General features: G+C 28.6%; 2 protein-coding genes across 4 annotated transcripts in view; one reads left to right on the top strand and one right to left on the bottom strand.

Moving 5' to 3' along the window:
- Window positions 1-11,392, bottom strand: part of LOC132944328 (H(+)/Cl(-) exchange transporter 7-like) — a 50,925-nt gene extending 39,533 nt beyond the window's left edge. The window contains exons 1-8 of the mRNA XM_061013613.1: window positions 11,372-11,392; window positions 5,604-5,708; window positions 4,534-4,626; window positions 4,138-4,437; window positions 3,331-3,474; window positions 2,621-2,804; window positions 265-399; window positions 14-188 (exon numbers count right to left, since the gene is read on the bottom strand). Coding sequence (XP_060869596.1) covers window positions 14-188; window positions 265-399; window positions 2,621-2,804; window positions 3,331-3,474; window positions 4,138-4,437; window positions 4,534-4,626; window positions 5,604-5,639 — 1,067 coding nt within the window. The 5' untranslated portion in view covers window positions 5,640-5,708; window positions 11,372-11,392. The remainder of the gene's footprint in view (window positions 1-13; window positions 189-264; window positions 400-2,620; window positions 2,805-3,330; window positions 3,475-4,137; window positions 4,438-4,533; window positions 4,627-5,603; window positions 5,709-11,371) is intronic.
- LOC132944327 (uncharacterized) overlaps window positions 9,441-20,989 on the top strand; it is a 74,181-nt gene continuing 62,632 nt past the window's right edge. The window contains exons 1-2 of one of the 3 annotated variants that reach the window (XM_061013610.1): window positions 9,441-10,013; window positions 15,295-15,537. In XM_061013610.1, the coding sequence (XP_060869593.1) occupies window positions 15,444-15,537 (94 nt within the window). In that variant the 5' untranslated portion in view covers window positions 9,441-10,013; window positions 15,295-15,443. Of the gene's footprint in view, window positions 10,018-15,294; window positions 15,538-20,989 lie in introns of all 3 variants that reach the window. The other 2 variants (XM_061013611.1, XM_061013612.1) reach the window with 2 other exon arrangements.

Genomic DNA, 20,989 nt, shown 5'->3' with positions numbered 1-20,989 from the left:
TATAAAAACTAACTTCATTCTGAAAATGGATAAGTGATAATTAATATTGACAAATAAAGCTCCAAGTAAACCGCCGAATATCCCAAATATAATAAAAATGGGGAATTCTGAATAAGAAAAATAAATTGTATTTTCATTAAACTTCCCAAAAAAGTAAATACTTTTGCTGTGAACAGATTCTGATGGATCTATAGAAAAGTGTAAGTATATTAAATCTTTTATTATGAGGCACATCGCACATTTGTGTAGTACAAGAAAACTCACTTGTATTATTAGAAAACAGTACGTTTTTACCAGCGTTATATGTTGGAAAAGCTATTGCTGCACAAAAAAACACTTTCCACATGAGACTTGAGCTCCAAAAACTTGTTCCTTCTTCGAGACTCATTAATGTCCCTCCTAAAAAAATCAACAACAAATAAATACAAAAGTTTCTATTTTCTAAAATTTAGAAATATTATATAAAGTCCCATAAATGTTATAGTTTTTTTCTTTTAACCATTACATTTTTTTTATGTCGCTATTTCTTTTATTATTTTTTTTGTTGAAATAGTAAAATAATAAGTAGTAAATAATTTTCAACATTTAAAAATTATTAAATATTAATATTATTATCTATTTTTAGATATTTGTAATCTACAACGAGAAGTTAGACCATCACTACCTATCACCTAAAAATTCTCTGAACGGCAGTCGATGAGTACAAATTTGAAAGATAACTAGATGAGCCACCACGTAAAAAGTAAAGTATGTTATTCCAAACAATGTTTTTACCATTTTAAAAATCGAACAAAAAAAGTAGGGTGAGTGGATGTTGTACAGTAGGTTACAAGTGGGTCACTATAAGAAAAACGATTCTGAGCGAAAACGGTCGGTCAGCCTATGATATTACTAAGTATATCTGATGATATTATTGTGAATAAAGTAATTTATACATAACCTATTTACGTGAAACCTTGTTTTAAATTTTCAATCCTTAGCAATAAAAGTTGAACATTTTATAAATTTTTAACTACAAAATAATCATTAAATTTTAAATTTGATAAATTTTGTCAAAATTTGAACTTTAAATGCTTATAAAAAAAAATTGTGCCTATGTATTTTTAATATTTTTGAACTGCTATTAGAACGATATATCAGGAGCCTTATATTAAATATTCACGCTTTTTTACTTATGACAAACTTATGCGGAATCTTGTATTACATTTTCAAATCTTAGATTTAAAAAGAAAATTTTTTATGAATTTGCATTCAAAAATAATTTGCAAATTTTCATCATTTTTACGTATTTTGCCAATATTTGAGCTTTAGAAGCTTATAAAAAAAAATTGTAACTATGGATTTTTAATTTTTTTCATCTGCTTTTGAAACAATAACCTAGGAGCCTTCTATTACATTTGCAAGCTTTTTTAACCAACAAATAAAATTTATTGATATTTATAGAAAAAAAACTAAAAAAAATGGAAACTGAAAATGTTCGTAAACAGGTCAAAATAAGTCAAAATATTTGGAAAATATTATGGTGTATAGAAAATTCTAAAATAAACATTCAGTCAAAGTTTCATGTACCTACGGTTATTTGTTTTAGAGTTGCACCAAAAACCAAAATCGATTTTATCAAAAACAGATTTTGCGTAAAAATTCCCGTTTTTCTTTTGTTTTTTACGTCACTTTCGAAAACTACTGGGAATTTTACTTTTGACCCCTCCCCCCCAAGTACCAACTAGATTCACTTTCCTATCAGAAAAGTTACTGTTGAAGAAAATCCAAGTACTTTTACTGTCTTTAAAGGTGAAGACAGACACAAAAAAAAAAATAAATAAAAAAACACACATTATTGTAAAATCAATACATTCATCATACAAGCGATGAACTTCGCTCAGAATCTAATAATACAGAAAGTAGGCATAATGTATGTACATCTATTATTTAATATTTAAGTATAACGTTTTTTTTAAAGGTTTTTTTCTATTGTTTTTGATGACAACGAATATTTTTAATTTCGTGTTCTGAAGCAGCTTTTTCTTCCACGAAATCAAAGCATAACGTTTAATTTTATGCATTTTGAGTTTAGATAAGTGGTGAAGCGTCAGATCTTTAAAGGATAGGTGCTTCTCGAATACGTGCTACACTAAACTTTTTAAGCGCGTTCCCGCGGAGTTTCATCAAACATTTTAATCTTAACTGCAACTTAGCGATAGTATCTGATGACGATGATTGCGATGATACATACAACTAGTGAAGAAGATCGAATGATTATAATTTATAAAGATTTCCATTAGTTAGGTTTCGAAAGTGTGTTACCTACCTTTTTTTTTTTTTTTTTTATTAAGAAAGATAATTTACAATCTGTACACAGTAATTACAATAAGCAAATGAGATATAAAACAGAATAAAATGACATGAATATCGTGTTGAGGAAAAAACCCAATGGTAACACCTCTTTTACTAATTTACTTGTTACCTACCTATATACCAATATTGGTCGGTACCTATACTCTATAGAATTAATACAATAGCGTTGCAAATGTAGTACACACACCATTACCATAAGTACATATTTTCGATTATAAACTAGGTAGATATTAATACTTTTTGAAAATGAAAATGATATATTTACCTACAGGCGATCCAAAAGCGGCCGATAATCCCGCAGCAGCGCCTGCTGCCATCATGTCTCTCCTTTCTCGATCATTTTGTAAGGGTCCAATGACTTTCCGGCCAGGACCGTTTCTAAAACCTTTCCACCAAGCTTCTACGACTGAACCACCAACCATTGCTCCAATGTGGATCAATGGTCCTTCCTGAAATATTGGTGTGTTTTCAATAACGAGTATCCAATAAAATAATATGCTCATTGGTAATGTTTTATTATATAAATATATGTTTCATTTCAAATACAAAAAAGTTATAGGTACGAACATATTTTATTGGCTTTATAACATTCTCTGTTTTATTTCTTAAGTTTGTACATGCAATTTATTATTATTAGTATTATTATTATTATTTATTATTATTATTTTTTTTAAATTATTACACTAGCTTACTGAAAACCTAAATGAAATTTGATTTTACAATAGCAGATAGCTATCGTGGTTTCTGATATGAGATTTTATGATGCAGAATAATTTTTTGTCTGTAAACTTTGATGAACGATATTATAAGTATCACTATGTTATATCAATGAGTGAAGTGTATTGTGTTCAATTAATACTTCTCTGCCTTGGTTTCAAAATCTTTTATTATTAATGATTACAATCCAAGGTAAACGAAATAGTACAATTTATTATTGTTAGCCACATGGTATTTATAACAAAATATACAAAATACCTTTCCTCCGCCAAGACCTGCTATGCAAACGCACACCACGCTTATTACTTTTACCAATAGACATCGAACGGCCGTCATTCTCGGTATACGAATTCCGTTTAAATAAGATATTACAAACGGAATACCACTTCCAGCAGCAGAGGGCTAAATAATGTAAAACAATTATAGAGTATTAACTATTATAAATCATAATGCGGAATAAAATATACAAAATATTATTGGCAAAAGGAAAATATAATTTTTTTCAACGTCAGTGGAGCAGATTAAAGAACGTTATTATTTTGAAAAAGGTATGACCACGGAAAAATAATAATGTAAATAATTTTTTTTACCGATTCAGTGCTATTCAAAATATGTATCTGTTGCCTATAGAGAGAAGTTCGAAAAATAACTGAATTATATCTGATGTTTATAAAAAAAAAATTAAAAAATATTCACGAGTAATATAAAATTATGATTAATCACATACATAATCATTGCGATTATAATTTATGTATTTAGTTTTTGCATTGTTGTATCCATCGGGTAAAAAAATCATTTATGTAAAATGTACTGAATTTATAATACTTACAAATCTTAAAACATTTTTTATAAATAGTTTATAATTAATCAATTTGTTTCAAAGCAAAATAGTTTGAAACATTGTTTCTAGACGATGTTGAGTAACTATTTAATGGGTATTTTAGTATTTTACCAAGGTTGATATAGTTCAAATTACTGCAATACTTGTTTTCGAATATTTATATTAGCTACCACCAAAGACGTCATAACTTTATACAAACTATAATATATAATTTTATAATTAACCTCCATAAATAGCACTACACAACATCCAACAATCGTAGGGATGACGGTGAAAAGTATCCAAATAATCAGACACTCTACCGTCGAGTGCTTAACATCAATACAATTTCGAATCGATTGGAACTTCCAATTACAGAAATATTCAATTACAGTATCAATAAAAATTCCAACTGCTGCAGTACATATGGCTATCGAAAAATAAATAAGCCATCTAATCACATTACTCGCCACTACTGTCTTATAACCGTTTAACTTTTCTTCTCTAACAGTAAGTTCACTTTCGTAATGATCGTAATCCAAACTCTGAAAACATAATAATTTATTGTATTATTAAATAATTTGATTATGGCCATAAAAGAACACCCCAATATGCATTATACGCAATAGTTAACATCTCACTTCATAATCCGACGATACGTAATTTATCGAGTGCGATCTAGGTTTCGAGTTCACTGCGGATAGAGTGTTACTAATTGTTGACAGGCTGGATCCCTGCAAAAAAAAAATAATAAAATCCAAAATTCATATTTTTATGATACTTAATACAAGTGAAATACGGATAAAAATTTTAAACAAAGTAGTATAGTATATATACTTTGCTTCAAACCAACACGTACAATCTGTCTAGAAGACTTTTGTCAATGAGTGGTTTCATTATGTTGTGTTAATTTTATGTTATTTATATTCATATCACTATGTGTATAGTTAATATTAGTTATTCTAATTACTTATTGTGTTTAAAATACAAATTTTTAGATTTTTTTTAATAACTCGCGTGTCTCCTATGATAACTTTTATTAATATAATGAATAAAGGAAAAACCAATAATGTCTTTTGGTGTTTAGAGCTCAGCCAAATAAAATGTTAAATATACAAGGTACCTAGATACGTATTATGTTTGTTTAGAGGGACTAGAAATGTCGTAATAAAACAAATTAAATGCTTCGCATCAATGCCAAATGTCGACCTCTGCCTCGGTCGGGCATTCATCCAGTTGGCAAAAAAAAAAAAATATATATATATATAATGGTTGTTTTTTTTTATTACTGTTTGGCATTTGGTGTCATTAAAACTCAATATGACTGAACATTTTGGGAACAATTTAAATAAATTTATTATAAGTACAGTTACTATATTTGTTAGTTTATGGTTAATATTATTTTTTAAAAACAGTGTATTAATTAAAAACTTGTAAAAAAAAAAATACTCAGCAATTAACATTATAAAATATTTATGTAATATTTCAAAAAATAACAAATAAAAAAAATTATGAATAGAGGTTGATATTTAGCAATGTAATTATTCTAAAGAAATGTCCATAACAATTTTTGGTTTGAAACATTTTAGGAACAATTTTAAATACACCAGCGAAAAATCCAAAACTATGATGATTTATGGTATTTACGATTATAATTTATAAGGTTGCTCCTAGAAATGTAATATTTTAAACAAAAAATGTTAATAAATACCTCACGATTGTTATTCATACATCCAACTCCGCTCATGAATTTCGACTTATGCCAATTATAATTTAAAACGTGCGTAGTAAATCCATAGTTATCGATTGCATTATTCTAATAAAAAAATATACATATACATAGGTAATGTAATTATAGTCAGTAACACTAGTATAGAAATAATGTAATATAAACTTGCCATTTTATTTTTAAAATAATTAATATAGGTTTACATCAATACTATCAGAAGTTATTGTTAAAACACTAACAAATGATTTTTTAACGATTTGTGTAATTATCGGTAGCGATGTAACACACTGACTGCAGTTGCTCTATTGGCACTAAAATTAAATTTATCTCACTACGACTACAAATGAATTTTTTTGTGACTTATAAAACATTTCGTCACAATGGTATTGTAGTTTCTATATAGTTTTATTATAGTCTTAAATTTTAACACAATTCTAATTTTTAGATACCGTTTAATTAAGTATGCATTCAACAAAATATCTATTTAAATTAATTATTTCCAATACATTACATTATTTTAATATCCCGGTATATAGGACATAGGTATATTGAGCTCCGTTTCACCAGCACTGCCACTTTCAAATTTTAATACCAAACCTTGACGTTGACAGTATTATGTATTTTTTTACAATTTTGTACAAATAAAATAAAATATTTTACACCCCCTCACCACCAACACGAGAAAACCCGTTTTTTTCCATGCGCGTGCTGGAGAAACGATTCCCACAAAATTGTACAAAAAAAAGTAAATAATACTGTCAAGTTTTGGTATTAAAATTTGAAAGTGACAATGCTGTCGAAACGGAGCTGGGAAATTGAATATATAAAAATAATAGCTATATGTATTTTTATATAAATACCATATTTTACTATTTTAGTACAACAATGAATTATGTAATTTAAATTTAGATTGTGTAAATAATCTCAAAAAACTTCACTCTTCAATACCCGTCTACATTGATCGTAAATGCTTATTTAGACGAGTATCTAATTTTTATAATTTCCCAAAAAACGGGATATTTGTTAAAGAATATTATTTTTGGGCAAACAAGTTTCCGGTTAAGGCAAATTTGGTTTTCTTTAATTATTATATTATACCGGGAAAGGTGGATACGCAGTTAAACTATGCCATGATGCGGTTAATACGCGGAGTGGTACAATCAACACCGAAGTCCGAAACCATGGTTATCAGTAGCCGGTAGGTACCTACTCTCAAATATCGCACCACCAGAAATTAGAAAAAATGAAGCATTAGTGAGACTATTTATTAAGATCAGTACCTACAAGATCTCAATCCTCTACAAACAGTTGGAAAATACGCCAGATATCAGACTGAAGTCAAGGAAACCGCCGTGGGCCAAGATCAGAGAATCAACTCAGCCAAAATTCCATAGTGCGAAAAAATGGCGGGAACAGTGGATGGGCAATACGGTATTACACAGAAATTTGATAAAGGATCCCACACAAAGAGTGAAAGGGTTCAAACTCACACGATAAGAGTGGTAGTTCTTGATCAATTAAGAACTGGACTCGGAAGATGTGGGCATGTACAGGTGGAAACTAAAAAACAGCCAGGAATGTGGTTGTGGAAATGATAGTCATGAGTTATGAGACATATCACAATCGCATGTCCAGATAGAAGGTTCGTATTGGGCATCAATGGAATTAATGAAGTTACGAAGGGCGCAATTTAATGGATCAGGGCCTTGGACTAGAATTCTAAATTTGACTAGATATTATATAAATATAATATAATGTATATTGTTATTAATCTTACTTATAAATTTATTGTTAAAATGTTACTGTGTTTTTGTTGCCACACAAATATTATATTATATAAAACTATTAAGCAACTCTGGTTGCTCACTCAATTTCAGTATCAGCACTTTTAACACTAACTTTGAACTTTATCGGTGACGACGATAAAATAATAATATAATAATACAACCGAAAACTTTAATAGATTTTAATGACATGGACATAATATTGCACCGAGTCAAATCTAACGTCGTTTATAAACGATAGTTGGGTATAATGTGCAGGTTAGAGTGGATACGTGAGCGCATAAAACGGAACGTTTGAATCGCATCCGCGTTAAACTGTATCGAACTCTATGGGGATGGAAATGAAATAGAAAAAAAAAAAAAGATTATACGAAAGAAATAATATTCGACTTGGGCCGTAGTACGAAATGGACCACCGCCGTGTTGACTGTGCGCGGTGCGACGTATAATGGTCGCCGTCGGTTATTTATCGCGTGGCAAATCCTCCGGCGGCACGATAGCAGGTATGAGCTGCAGAGTGCAGATATATATTGGTAAAGTTGAGAACCGATCGTAATATCACGAGTCCGACCTCCCCTCCCCACCCCCCCTTCACACTAGCCCCTTGACTACATACCAGTTCGCTGCTCGCCCCCGCGGTATGCATGTCGTATAGTAATCCAGAAGTTATAATCCTTTCGAGATTATTTCAAACGGTGCGGGTAGTGTAAGTACGCGCGCGTATTCCGGAACATTATGATAAATTTATGTTTGCGGTACTACAATAATGTACGTATCAACACTAATATACTATAATATTAATAATATATTACAATATACAGGGTGACTTAATATTTCGACGCTCTATTGACCGGTCGATGTTCGTGAAATTATGCTTTTATATAGTTTGAGATGGGTAAAAGTCTATACTGAACAATAGTCGAAATCACGCAATGATTTTACGTTTTTGCGGAAAGAATTCGAACCTTTCAAATCGAGCGAAAACAATTTATAGAAGAAAATTAATAATTTAGCCGTCCTTGCGCATTATACAGACAACAACTCAATTATTCTTTGACCTATAAATGGCTGACGTTGACCATTGTTGGCATCTATTGTCGATGATTAAATAATATCTATGTAATGTACGCGATAAATGCATTCACAGACAAATATAATGTTAGGTAGTACATTATTCTACTTCGTTCTGTGATTGTTGAATAACAATAATAATTACGAGGTGGGTGGGCGGGTGCGGATTTTATTGTATATATTAGGTAGTTTAGTAGTTAGAAATCAGAATTGAACCGTCATTTGACGTCTTAATTATTATGAATCGACGCAGCACTGGATATTTATAATAATAATGTATAGAGGGTGCATTGACGTTTTCTGGTTTTCAATAGGAGAAATTCGAATCGCGGCGATTTCCGTTTGGAAAAACATACATGAAATATCTCACTGCAATAAAAAAATTATAATTTAAACAGAAAAATATATAAGTATAGCGTTTCGAACAGAAATCCGACCGACGATAAAATGTACGACAGTTTCGCGTTGTTGAGATAATCGTCCTGTATACATATATACATGGGGTACTCCCCACATCGCATTTCGGTTTGTGGAGGCAATCGAACGGTATGCGGTGATTGGTGGAGGGGGGCACGAGAAATAAATGCTGGTATTACCAGTATTTTTTTCCCCTCGTACTTTTTTCTCTCTCAATCTCTCTCTGCCTAACCGCCATAATATATATATATATATACATTTACATCGGTTCCCTTGCATCCGCATCCGCTGCCGATACCGCCGGAAATCTGTAAAGTCTCACGGTTCGCTAGAATCGCTGCGATCGTTTTCTAGTTTGCGCGATATCATCGCGCAAATGTCCACCGAAAAGCAGCGCCACCCACACCCACATACACCCGCACACACCCGCACACACCCGCACACACCCGCCCGTCCGAGCCAACCCCGCCGCCGGCGCGGCGGCAGGGTCGGAATCGTCGTCGTCGTCGTCGTCGCCGCCGCCGCCGCCGCCGCGGTCGTCCTGCTCCTTCGCGGCTCGTCCGTTTTACCGCCGACACCGCCGCGGGCACACATTGGCGAATTCAGTGTCGTGTCGCGTGCACTGCGAACAGGATATAATTTCGTTCCGCCGCGTACAAACGCGCAATCCGCCGCCGCGCCGCCGCCGCGCCGCCGCCGTTACCGAACGTGTTTGCGCCGCACGACGATTTCCGACCTTTTCCGCACACTCGACGCACATAATATTATTGCAATTAATATATTATAATAAATAGTGCACCGAGATGTTCCCTTGCGTTCCCGTCATATTTCGTTCACCCCGTGCACGCGTACATCGACAATAGTGTTATTCCGACAATAATGATAATCATACTATACGCATTAAAATTTAAACGTGCCTGCAGTACAATCTCGTTTTAAATACCATTTCAAAATATATATATTATTTTTTATTTTTTTTTTTATTTTCAACTTCCCTCCCCCGTACGATTTCCTCGAGTCATTATCCCGCGCACCACTACCGGTTGCAATATTATACGCTACGATTATCGTCGAGATCAGAATCTAATCGAGTCGTCCTAACACGGAGCCACTATATTTTGTAGGTACAAAGTAACATTTCAAATACCGCGTTTCGGGTTTTATTTATACCTGATAGTATTTTTATGGTAGAACGATCGTTACAAAGTTTAATGTATTATATAATATCTATAAATAGATGCATATTATGTGTAGGAATAAATCTAGAGTTTAATAGTTTGTTTTTTTTTTTTTTTGAACACCGGTGTATAATCCAGGGTGATATAGAGATTACTTTTGGTTTTTATTTCTTATAAATAGTCAGAACTCAAGTGTACTTAAATGCTTTTCCGTAAGTAAATACATAGTTAAATTATCTCAAAATGTTTGATTGCCATTTAGTTATGACCATTTAAAATGTTTAAACACTAATACCCCCTCACAGAATCGTTTTACGATTTCAGTAGTTTATTATTGTTATCTAACAAATTATTTCAATAGAAAATGCCACGACTGTTTGGCGCCAAATCGAGTAAATCGAGATGAATTCCCAACACCCGATATTTGGATCCCGTCTAATTTTTTTTCACATGTAGGTATACTGACAATATCGATAATTAAAAAAAAAAATAGTTCATTAACTTATAGTGACTGATACAAGTTAAAGTGCAATAAGCACAGTATAATAAATAACATGTAGATACCATTATAGACTTATATCCAACTTACAATGATAAATTGATAGATGATACGTATATAATATATGTTGTCTATTCATATATACAAATTGAATTACTATAATATTATGTATATACATTTACTATTTAGTATCTACAAATACGGCCGTCCCAATTATTATAAAATTAGTACTGTTTTCAGTTGGGTATATACTGATGAATATTTCATACACAAATTGTGGTACATTCATTATACACCCTGAACACAGATTTCCCTAACAAAATGTTCCGTGTTGTTTTTACTCTCGCAACTAGAAGTAATTATGTGTGTTTAAATCGAGAAATTATAAATATTTTAAACTTTATATTGTACCTATTGTAATCCGAAAATGTGTATGAATTGAATTTAAAGTCGGGTTGGTCGTTTAACTAAAATATATATTTATAAATTATATATGTACGCAATTGTGTAGATTTAAAATGAAAAACAAACCGTAATCAACAACTTAGATCATTACAATAGTTTATAAGCTGTATAAAATATACACGCCATTCAAATTAAATTGGAGTTTAAGATTGTCGATGCGAGAAATAATTTTTCGTAGGTAAATAATTACGTCTGTGCAAAGCCACACGAAATCACTTTATGGCACACGCACAAAGCAGATATAAATTATGTAGGTACCTATATCTGCCTAACTATCAACTGTTACTATGCACAAACCCCCATGAGAGATTAAATTAAGATAAATACTATACATACCCGATGTCTGTATACGATACACACCCGCCACATACGTATACTACATTGTATGAGTACGATAAATATTATATATAAACAGGTAGAACTAAAACTATTGTACGACAAAATTACTGTACTCAATGATTAATGACAATTCAGAATGTACCAATAGAGTTTTTCGTACTCTGATTATTATTACACCATACAATTTGATGAAAATATATTTGGTGGGTACCTGACCATCTAGTTTTTAAGTATGGTAGATAGTAGGTAGGTACATAATGCTCAGTTCATTGTAACAGTGGAAAATTATAAACTCACGTACCAAGTTTAAACTAAGATAAATGTAAACGTTTTTAAAGTAGCGTTAAATTATAGAGATTCTATCATACCAATTTGTTTAATGTTAACAAGATTAACACATATTTAGAAAATAAAAGTTAATAATGAGTAATTATTTTAGAGCAGAAAATTAAAATACGTCAAGTAGGAATATAAATTTACGTTTCAACAAAATAGTTTCAATAAAATGGATGCCCTTTTCATGTTTAACATCTTCTGTATTATACAAAGAATAATGTTAAAATATATACAACTAATCTAAAAAGTTAATTAATTAATTAAACTAAAATAGAAAAATGAATAAAGAAACTGAACCATTAAAGCGTACGTACTTGTTATTTTAAGATTTTAAAGGGGTTGTATATTATACCATTAAAAATACATCGCAGTTAAGAATAATTTTTAATAAATATTTTATAAGATTAACAAATAAAACATAAAAATATAATAATATTAGTTATATTGTAAATTGAATAATAGATTATAATCTTTAATAATAAAATTTTAATTTTAATTACGTTTGATTTATAACTTGACAAGTATTATAGGTACTCAAAGGTCGGTACTATTAGTAGGTATCTTTTTGCACAAATGCAAATCCTCACATAATAAACATTCTTTTAATTATATTATTTTATAATAGCACAATATAAAACTTTAAATAAATATATTAAAATGGAGTTATAGAAAAATAATGTATTGGTGGACATATTACTAAAGTATCATAAAAATTCATTTTAATGTATTTAAAAAATGATCGTTTTAGCGTACCTTTTTGTAATATATACCAATATATCGGTAATTTGTAATTAGTAATAAGTATAATAACTAATTAAAAAATGATAGAGTCCGTGTATCTTTTGTATTCTGCTTGTACAAAACCTACCTACCTATATTGTTTGAATCCGTGTATAATTTCTACTTATATGAATTTAGGTTAGATGTTTTTAAACTTAAACGAAATCCTGACGGTTATCCAAAGTTAAAATGCATCATTTAATTGTTTATTTTCCTCACGTGTAGTATAAAGCTTTACATCGTTGTTGTTGAATACTTGAATAATGTATTTGTTGACAGGTGTGCAAAAGGAATTTAACTATCATTAAATATTTGTTTCCCTTAGTAGGTAGTATTTATTTCTGGATATGATAAGGATTACTTAATAACTTTCTACTGAAGATTACTGTTTTAAACGACCATAGAAAAATAATAATGATAGTTAGAAAAATAACTAAAAAGTAGTTTATGTACTATAAAAATTAAATTGTTTCCAAATAAATAATCTTTACAATATAATAGCCAATATGCCGTAGTATGTAGGTATCATCATTGATTATACATAGTAAAATGTATACTCAATGGTATTACTTTTGTAAATAGTCTATACATGTCGTAGGTATCTATAAGTTTAAAAGATGGTGGATCTTTTATCTTAAAAATGATTTTACTTTTGATATTAGTATAATTAGTTAAGAAACTTATATAGGACGCGTTTGTAGTTTTCAATAAAAGTATAGTTATAACCGTAGTTCGTAATAATTATAGTTTATAGTTTAAACTTTTCAGAACTATATAACGGATATCAATGATAGATAGCATATCATTAACCATTACTATAGTCCATAGGTATTATATAATTTAATAATTTATTTGGTAGAGAAATTGATAGCAATATTATCATTATAATATTATTATGGAAAATCAAATAACTGACATATTTTTAGTTAAAACCCCTTGCTTGTCCATCGTTTAAATTGTGTTATATATTTTGTTGAAATGGATGTAGGTATATTATTTTCTTAATTATTATTAAATAATGTTTAGTTATAATAAATGATTATTTTTCTTTTTAATAATCGGTATTATTAAGTTCTCTTATGAATTGAGATTCATAAAACTTTAGCACAGTCATATAAAATCATTTATCATATTTAATTTATTCAGACGACAGTAAGTTATGTTTTTTTTTTTCGTTGTCATTAATATTTGATAAGGCACTTACACATTAGAACAAGGGTTCCAAAACTTTTGAATGCGCGCTGGATGTAATATGATTTTTAACAAGGCTTATGGGCTAAGTAAATAAATTAGCTCATTTTATATAATGTACCTACATAGTACATGTACATGTATAAATACATTTTTTTTATAGCCATAATTAATAATGTCCATCATTCAAATATAATTCAATACAAGTCTACACATTTTAGTTTTTTATACAGTTTTTAGTAATGACGCCATTTGTTTTTGTTCTTAATTTTTATATTTTTATAATGTAATAATGGCTTACTTAACCCAAATTCGTAGATCGGATGTAATTATTAGAGGACTCTCAAGATTAGAAAGCATGTATTTGCTTAATATGTGACTAATGGATTTGCATAATTTAAATTCTAAATGGAATTTAACAATATCAAATTATTTACGCAATTTTGCTTGAATACACATACAAAACTAGTATCATAATATAACAGTAAGAAATTTAATATAAACTAAAATTAAATTTGTACCAATTAAAATAAAAAGCAAACAAGACGTACTTATTAATATGCAGTACATTATTTTTATCTTCCCGGAAGGCTGTCCAATTTTTATGAGAAAAATTGTTTCATCATCAACAAAAATCGAACACTGATTTCTATGCAATATTTATAACCAAATAATCAATTAACAATTAATTATTCCAAACTTATATAATATGAGTATCTAAAATAAATATTATACTTTTTAGCTTATTCTCAAGAGGTCATATATATGTCTTCGCCTCAGTTAAAATAGAAGTGATTTTTATTGTGATGTTATTATTATTATTATAAAAATAGTTGTATTCAGATGTTAGTTTTAACTTTTACAAAACTAGATTCGGTTAAATTCTTTTTTTCGTATTGTTTTTTTTAACAATTAAATAATTTTTTTTTTTTTGGTTTTTAAGACTGTCCAGAGTAACTAGACTAACCAGAGTAAGTACTGTACTGTGTACAGTAAAAAAAATAAATATATTATTGACAGATAGGTTAGGAGCTATTCTCGTTCCGATAATTGAAAGATAATGGTGCCTATAATTATAAATTTGTATTTAATAAATCATCGCATTAAAAAAAATTGTAATGAAAATGCAGTTTTAAAGATTACAAAAAAGTGAAGACCTATTAATTAAAAACTATAAGTAAGATACTTTATTTTATAATGTGTCTCGTTTATTGTTCTATAAATGTTGTTCCCTTACGCTTATGGATAGGTACTTACTAATCATTTCTGTAGAAAGCAAAACATCGACTTCTCCTCTAGCGTACCAAGTAGATGAACATAATACATACTATTCAAAAGATAGAGTCATTCAAAACTTTTGGACCATTCCTTCCATTACAAGATATTTGTTTGTTAGTAAATTAAATGTATACATAAAAAGGGTTCTAAATAGATTTGTGAGCTTAAAATCATAAATGTCTATCATCGTAATTCGTCCAAAACGCAGTTAATATTGATGTTCCATATCATATAGGAATGATTATTTCAAGTTTTTGAATTTATTTTATTTCAATAGAAAAATAATATATATTTATGTATAATAATAATTTCTAATATGCATTTACCTTTTTCAGATTGGATGTTTGTGTTTTTAATGTCAACACACACTTACTGTAGGAGTTCTTAAGGCGGCTTCGTTCAACGGATACAATGAATTTATCAACTTCTGTAGTGTCCGCCGATAAAACATCTTCTTAAAGTACGGTTAAAAAACACATTAATAATGAAAACGTGTTCCATCCTACTTGGCGTACTAAGCTGTTGGTACATATTGACGTCGAAAATGGTGCAATCTGATTCCGGAACTTCTACTAAAGGTTAACAAAGCAAACACAATTAGCGCTTATTTAAAAGTAGAATAGTCAAACTATAATGTTCGTTAGTAATGCCCTATCGTAGTTAATGGGTCCGAGTGAAATGTTTGTAGTGGTTTTCACTTTTAAGTAAGTACCTATAATATAACGGATGATGGTACGCAATATGTCCATACATTGATTAAAAAATTTAACTAATAATAATTAGTTAAAAATAATTGTTTTTTTTTTCATCACACACACGATCAATATAATGCATCTATTATTAAATTTACATACTGTGGTGTTGATCACTAATTCGGGTGACAAAAAAATGGCGGAGGTTGCATAAGAATCGAATGATATTAGAATATTTCCACCATTTTTGTTACATACATAATTTCTAATCACTCTGTGCATTATAATTAAAAACATACAAAAGTAAAATATATTCATGAATATAAAATATCTCATATCTGTTAAGCAATATTATATAGTTAATAACATATTATTATTTCATTTTATTTAACGTATTTGATTATTACACTCGTCATCTTTCAATATTGTTAATATATATATCACTATACAAATATTATAAATGTCTCTAAATAATAAAGTTACTTTTCAGTTTGAATGTTAAACAAAGCGTAAATATTAAAATCATTTCATACATTGTTCCGCCAAACTCAGTACCAGAAATTTTTACAAAAAAAAACTTATAAATTAGTTTCATAAAAATATTGTTCCCTTTTCAGACCGTGTTTATGCGAAACGACCTTTTGCAACTGGAAGTTTATTAACTTCCTGGCCCTTTCATTTAATTTATGGTCTCAAATATATATAAATATATTCCCATCAGCTATAACAACTGAACGTATTCCGGATTACTAAATACAGATTTGTAAAAAAAAAAAAAAAATACTACTAATAATGATAAAAATACAAAGCGTTCATTTATATTTGTTTGGACTGTTTTAAATAATTTATTACATTTATGCTGATATAATATACATATAACAATACATGAATTATATTCCCATATACATCTCGACACCCGACACCCACATAAAACAAAATTGAAAATTGAATAAACATTTCCTCAAACGTTTCATGAACTAAAAAATTACACAGCATTCATATGAAAGATGTTTTTTTTTTATCTGACAATGGAAATTATATCGTTAAATCTTTAAAGAATTTAAAAAAAACATGTATTATTAAAGGCACTATAAGTAATTACAGTTAAATAACCTGCGGCTAGTGCAGGTTTAATAATTGAAGTCAGTGAATAAAAACTTTTTATCTGTGTTTCAAGTTATAGTAAACTTATAAGATTTTTATTATTATATTATGGTCGATGGTCGTGACTCATGATGTTTGTATTTAAAAAAAAATGTACATCTACATTATTATATTTTACTAACCTTACAAGTTACAGATTGTTCGAAATAAGTTTTTTGGAATATTGTATATATATTTTTTACCGAAATTCATCGAACGACGAATATAATAATATAATATAGGGGATATTCATTTTGAAATCACGGCACGTTGCATAGGCAAATTTACTACCTACATAAATATGTTCAATAAAAAAAGAGAGACAAGTATAGTAAACTAGAGGGTATGTCAACATTTTTTTCAATTGTAAATGTGTACATAAATAAATCAGTTTTGGGAAAAGGTATTTTATGGTTTGCCGATGGGTGATTTTTGCTGAAAACAAATAGAAAAGTAATTATTTTAATACTATAGATAAATTATAAATTATTATGAAAACGAAAAATGCTTCTACTATGTATCAAATATTGTACCCAGTTTTGTAATCACAATCATACGCATATGTGTGTTAAGTCAAAAACGTAAATACTATACCGTGTTTATATTGTATCCAATATTTATATGATATATTGCATTCGAGTGACTATTATCATCGACAATTTTTTATTACACTTATTTATACGTATAATCATATATTGTATTGAAAATATTATGTACATAAAGTGTTGTACGTATGTATCGACTATCAATGCAATCATGTGTTATGTACCATCTAGTCAGATATATGACTGATATTTGACAGATTTTGCAATGAGCTGTCGTGGGTCGGATCTTAAAATTAAATTTACCATAATATTATGGTAACAGACATAATAACGTTATAGTTGATCCAGTCTGTTATATTATTAGTCTGTAGTAGAATTTTTCGACGATTTATGTATATTATGCGTCAGTAGTTTTTCCCGAAAATCCATTGAAATTATTACAAGAAAAAAACCAACGTAAAAAGTCAGCCATTGACTCATTAAAAATCAATTATGAGTATTATAATTCTAAATCTATAGTGACCTATATATTATATCCTTTGTTAAAACTTTGAACTAATTATTACAGTAATGCCTTAGTGACTTAATCAATCATACCGTAAAATATGATTAAAAATAAAAAATATTATATTATTATTTATCATGAATACATTTTTTTTTAACAAAATCAAAATTCTTTTTTTAATCAATACTATACATAGTATTTATGATATTATGAATAACTTATTTGCTCATTTATATTTACCTATATATTATATTAATTATATGAACAAAATACTCATTAATTATTCGAGTGTCCTTATTAATTTACGGGGTGACTAAACATTAATAAATAAACAAATATTAATTGATTATCAGAGTTCATTGTATCTAAAAGACTTAGTTCATTAGCAAATATAATGATTTGTATTTATAAAAAAATATTTATGAATAAAATTAAGTACCTATTTATATATACTTTGAAATTGTTCTCCTAAAAATGTCATATCACACATATAACATGTGAAATTCGTCACGATAGCCTAATTTATCAGACTATTTTTAGGCTTTAAATTAAATGTATTAACTCCTTAACCAACACAACATTTAACAGGGTATTTACTTTACACGTGGATAGATTGTAAGTATCTTGAAAAACATAAATAATGATTAGAGTAAAGATTTTATTCCAGGAAATTAAAATTCATATTATGTAAAACTCGAATGGAAAACATGATATGATCAGCGATACATAAATAATTTGCTAAAATAAATAAACGAAATCAAAATGTATTCGTGATATAACTATTTTACCTCTTATTCGTATTTTTTTTACTCTTTATTGCAAGAGGTAAAAATCCAAATTGCTAAGCTGATTGGGCAGAACGCTAGTGATCAAATCGACTGTGAAATTGGACAACATAGTAGTATATGTTTTTTTCCAGTTCACATCCCAATTTTCACGAAGAATAGTAATAATGTAGGATACGTTATTCAATAAATATTTAAGTCATTGTTGTTTTGTCTTGAACAACGAGTGTTATCCGCGATGTTACGAAACTCATTCAGTAATAAAACATTGATGTACCTATCATTCAATAAAATAATTGTAAACCTGTACCTATATAAGTACGCGATATCATTATAACAAATTTGTATTTATTATAAAATATATTAAAGAAAAATCTTGTTTAGTAGTGCGTAGGTAGATAATATGAAAATCGTACAATAAGGTTTGTATTAGTTATAACTTATAATACATTGGGGTAGTTGTTATACAATAATTTTACTTGTTCAACTTTAGATTTCATAAGAAAAAGTACATAATATACTAAACATGTTTATATTAAAATGTATATAATATGATATTTCCTTTGATAAAATGAATCAAGAAAGAATGGTAAATCAAGATTCATTGAAAATATTTAACACAATTTAAGTGAATGATATTAATGTTTCCACTTTGAAGTGAAATATATGAAATGGAGAATAATATAATTTTGTATAAGGAATTTTAAATTATTATTTCGAAGTAACGATCTACACTGACTTTTATTACACATTTTAAACTATTTCTCTGTTTACAGAGTAAATAAAAAAAATACAATAAACATTTTAATCATAAATTTAAAAATGTGTCTTAAATTTTAACAGTAGACTATATAACACTTTATTTAGATACCCCTTAACGTTACAACAAGACGTGAAATATCAACTTCTACCATTAGGTAGGATCATAATATTGCCAATTCTGCAATTTTCAATATTTACTGTTAATGAAGTAATGATTAAAGTTACAATTTTAATTTTTAAGGAGTTTACCAGCATTTTCAATTATTCGTGACAGCATGTTTAAGTATTTTTTGTAGCATAGTTGCACACTTATTTATGAGATTTTAGTTCATTAACTAATGAACACTGGTTATCGTACATAATAATTAATAAGTACATATTACATATAGTATTTTAGTATAATGCGTACGTAGTATGAATTAAAATAATAACGTTTCATATTTTAAAGAATAAAACTAAAAAAAAAAAAGTTATAATAACAACAATTATAACTATTAATAAATTCAATCACGCTATACCGACCTGTGCATTAACTAACAATATTACTACAAGGTTTGACTACAAGACACTTAAATATATACAACAACTAGATAGACGTCTTAATAATACAGTTGTGACCAATGTTGAAGTCGACAGCCATTTATAAAGCGGGCAATGTTTACATTTATTGTACATAGGTATATTCATATAATCATAAAATATACATAAAATTTAAGTTCCACCGTATTATAATAAAAGCAAAACAAATTGCAAACAGCGTACTTAATATCATAGATTGGTTATAAAATTTCCTAAGGAATAGTAGCTGACACACTGTCCCCATCCACCCCACCCGTTTTTCGTATACATCGATTCAAATTTATCTTTACCTATTTAATTTAGCATTTATATTTATCATTGAATTCAATTTTAACACATCCATTTCAGCGTGACCTACTTGATGACGCGCTGGTGTACTCGAAACCTACTTTACAGTAAGTGCAAATTTCCCGAATTTTTATTTTTCATTACAAATTTTATATCTTTCGTCCAATTAATATATTCATAGGTACCTATATATAGAAATTTTTTTGTTGATTTAAATGTTCAACATGCAATACAAATTATATGAATAACATGATAAATAAAATAAATGGGTTCATTTATCGCACTCAATGTCTAAAATATAAAACTGTATCTCACTTATAAAATTATATCAAAATATAAATATCGAGATACCCCCTGAAGTTGAATGGGCCACTATACCACGAACAATTCAATTAACATTTTTTATCAGTTCTTGGATGTTTGGTTACCCCCATTAATGGAATTTAATTTCTACAGCTTTCTTAAACACTACTAAGAAATCAAAACAGATAGGTTCGTAAAGCATTTTGATAATATTATTTATAAACCAATAAATCTAGTCCGATAGTTTGACTCAGAAATATTTTTATTAAATACATCGTATAATTGTAACAATTTTTCTATATAATTTTTGTGAATTTTCTGTCGTTAAAATGTCCCCAATAATATAATAGCTTACTTCACTTACAAATTATCTTAAAAGTTAAAGTATATAATTTTTGAGTCAACTATATTTAATATATAGTAAAATA

The sequence above is a fragment of the Metopolophium dirhodum genome, chromosome 5 (genome assembly GCF_019925205.1).
Source record: "Metopolophium dirhodum isolate CAU chromosome 5, ASM1992520v1, whole genome shotgun sequence".
NCBI lineage: Eukaryota > Metazoa > Arthropoda > Insecta > Hemiptera > Aphididae > Metopolophium > Metopolophium dirhodum.
This window is presented reverse-complemented; position numbering and strand designations above follow the sequence as displayed.